Here is a 2,272-nt window from a genome sequence, read left to right on the forward strand (position 1 = left end):
GGCACCGAAGCCGTGAAGTCGCCTGCGCTGCAAAGGGAGCCTCCGGGGGGCGCCCGAGACCTTGGTGTCGCTCGGGGGCCGCTGGTAGCCGCGCCCGCTGCCCCTCTCCCGGTGACTCAGCCGGTACCTCTGGCGGGGCCATGGGGGCCAGAGGACAGCGCGGGGGGCGGCGAGCACGGTTGCTAAGCTCTCCAAGGCCTCAGAGGGACGGGATTCGGGCGCACCTCATCGGTTGCCATGGTAACGCTGCGCCCCAGCCCCTCGCGCTCCGCGGCGGAGGGAGGCACAGCCAATCGGAAGCAGCGGAGTTCTCGGGGACCCCCCCCTTCCACGCCGCGTGTGGGCGGGGGTCAGGAGGTGCGGGGCGGAGGCGGAGCGTGGGCCGCGGAGATCCGGCGTTCGCAGGAGGCTTGGTGCGCGGCGAGGCCGCACGGGGCCACTTCCGGAATAGTAGTGCGCGCAGCGGCGCACCATTCGGGGTCCCCTTCCTCCCAGAAGAGACGTCACCCATACAAACCTGACCTTCACGTGGGGTGCGGGGCCTTGCAGGGTCCCAGCCGCAGGCGCCCCTGTTGTTTCCTTCGAGCTGGTGGGTTGGAGAAAAAGTTCACGTGGGATTCTTCAAAACGGCGTACACGGGGATTCTAGGGCCCCGGGGTTACTTCTGCGGACCCCCGGAGGCGCTGTCCAGCCATTTCCAGTCGCCCTGATGACTCGTCGTGGGTTCCTTTAGGAGCCCCGAAAGTTGAGGGCGGGCTGTGTGGGTAACACCTGTGCCCAGGTTCCCGGAGGGCACTAGGTGGCTGCCCCTGGAGTATCCCAGAGCGCCAGGGCTGCGGGAAGGGGCGGGTGTGCGTCTGGAAACGTGCGCGCCTGCTAGTACCAGTGCCTGGAGAGGGCTGGGGACAAACCGGTTTATGCCGCGCACACCGAATCCATGCGCCTGAGTGAGGGTGGGTGTGTTGGGGAGTGCGTCCAAGTGGACAGTGCCGTACAGTAATGTCTACGGAGAGTTCCAGGAGAGCTTGGCTACTCCTGCCCAGGATAACCTCTCCCCCACTACCCGAGTCCGGTGTCTGCAAGCAGGACTCTTCCGAATTGGGGCTGTGAGCCTAGAAATACGTACACGGGAGCGCTCAGCTGAAAGCTCCAGGGTTTCCGGGGCTCGCGTGTCCGGGGTCGGGATCCCTGGTGGGTACAGGTGGGAGGGCGAACCTGTGGATAGGGTGGGCCCCTCCCCGCCGGCTCAGCATCTGTGCGCCTCCAGCTCAGGTGCGCGGGAGGAAGACAGCGGCCTGCCCCGCAGAGCCCTGCGCGCCCGCGAGGTGGCGCTATAGCCGCAGCAGCGCCCGCCGGCCCGGGCCGCTCCAGATAAGAGTGTGCGGAAAGCGCGGCGGGGCTGAGACGCGACCAGGACGCGGGGAGGACGGACCAGCAGGACAGACCGACCGGGGGCCCGGCGGGCGGAGGGCAGCGCAGCCACGTCCCCCCTGGATCCGCCGGCAGCCGGGCCCGGGGCTTTCGACATGCCCCCCAGGTGGGTCCTCGAGCCGGGGACCGGGAGGGACGGGGGGCCCGGGACAGCCCCGTCCTCGTGCGTCGGCCGCCTCGGGCGCATCCTCTGGCGCGGGTGCCCCATCGCGGCTGGCGGCTGGCGTTCAGGGCTCCGGGTGTCGTCCCTGTCGGACTCAGGACCGCCGGGCCGCGACTCCGCGCCGGGTTCACGGCGGGGTCAGCGGCCCCGGGGCCAGCTCTGCCCGCACATGGGCTGGAGAGGCGAGGGGAAGGGAAGGGAAGGGAAGGGGAGCTGGCGGGCGGGGCTGGCAGGGGCGCTGCCTGGCACAGCTCGGGGCCTGGCAGCGGCGGGTGGGGCATCGGCTAAGAGCTGCCACCGCCGCGGGGAGGGGAGCCCGGCCCTCCAGGGCCGCAGGTAACGGGCCGCGGGGCCCCGCGGGCCAGAAGGGGAACGGGGTCGGGCGGGCGAGCAGCGGGCAGGGGAGCTCAGGGCTCGGCTCCGGGCTCTGCCGCCGGATTTGGGGGCCGCGAGGAAGAGCTGCGAGCCGAGGGCCTGGGGCCGGCGCACTCCTCCCGCCCTGTCTGCAGTTGGAAAACTTTTCCCCAAGTTTGGGGCGGCGGAGTTCCGGGGGAGAAGGGGCCGGGGGAGCCGCGGAGGGAGGCGCCGGGCCCGCGCGTGTAGGGCCCAGGCCGAGGCCGGGATGCGGGTGGGGCGCAGGCCCGGGTCAGGGCCGCAGCCGGCTGTGCGCCGTGCCCG

At 71.5% G+C, this 2,272-nt stretch overlaps 1 protein-coding gene across 1 annotated transcript in view; it reads left to right on the top strand.

The window, feature by feature from the left end:
- The first annotated feature begins 206 nt into the window (after positions 1-206).
- HIC1 (HIC ZBTB transcriptional repressor 1) overlaps positions 207-2,272 on the top strand; it is a 6,350-nt gene continuing 4,284 nt past the window's right edge. The window contains exons 1-2 of the mRNA XM_017862179.1: positions 207-589; positions 1,268-2,193. Coding sequence (XP_017717668.1) covers positions 238-589; positions 1,268-2,193 — 1,278 coding nt within the window. The 5' untranslated portion in view covers positions 207-237. The remainder of the gene's footprint in view (positions 590-1,267; positions 2,194-2,272) is intronic.

Source organism: Rhinopithecus bieti, unplaced genomic scaffold, assembly GCF_001698545.2.
Source record: "Rhinopithecus bieti isolate Rb0 unplaced genomic scaffold, ASM169854v2 scaffold_22, whole genome shotgun sequence".
Lineage (NCBI taxonomy): Eukaryota > Metazoa > Chordata > Mammalia > Primates > Cercopithecidae > Rhinopithecus > Rhinopithecus bieti.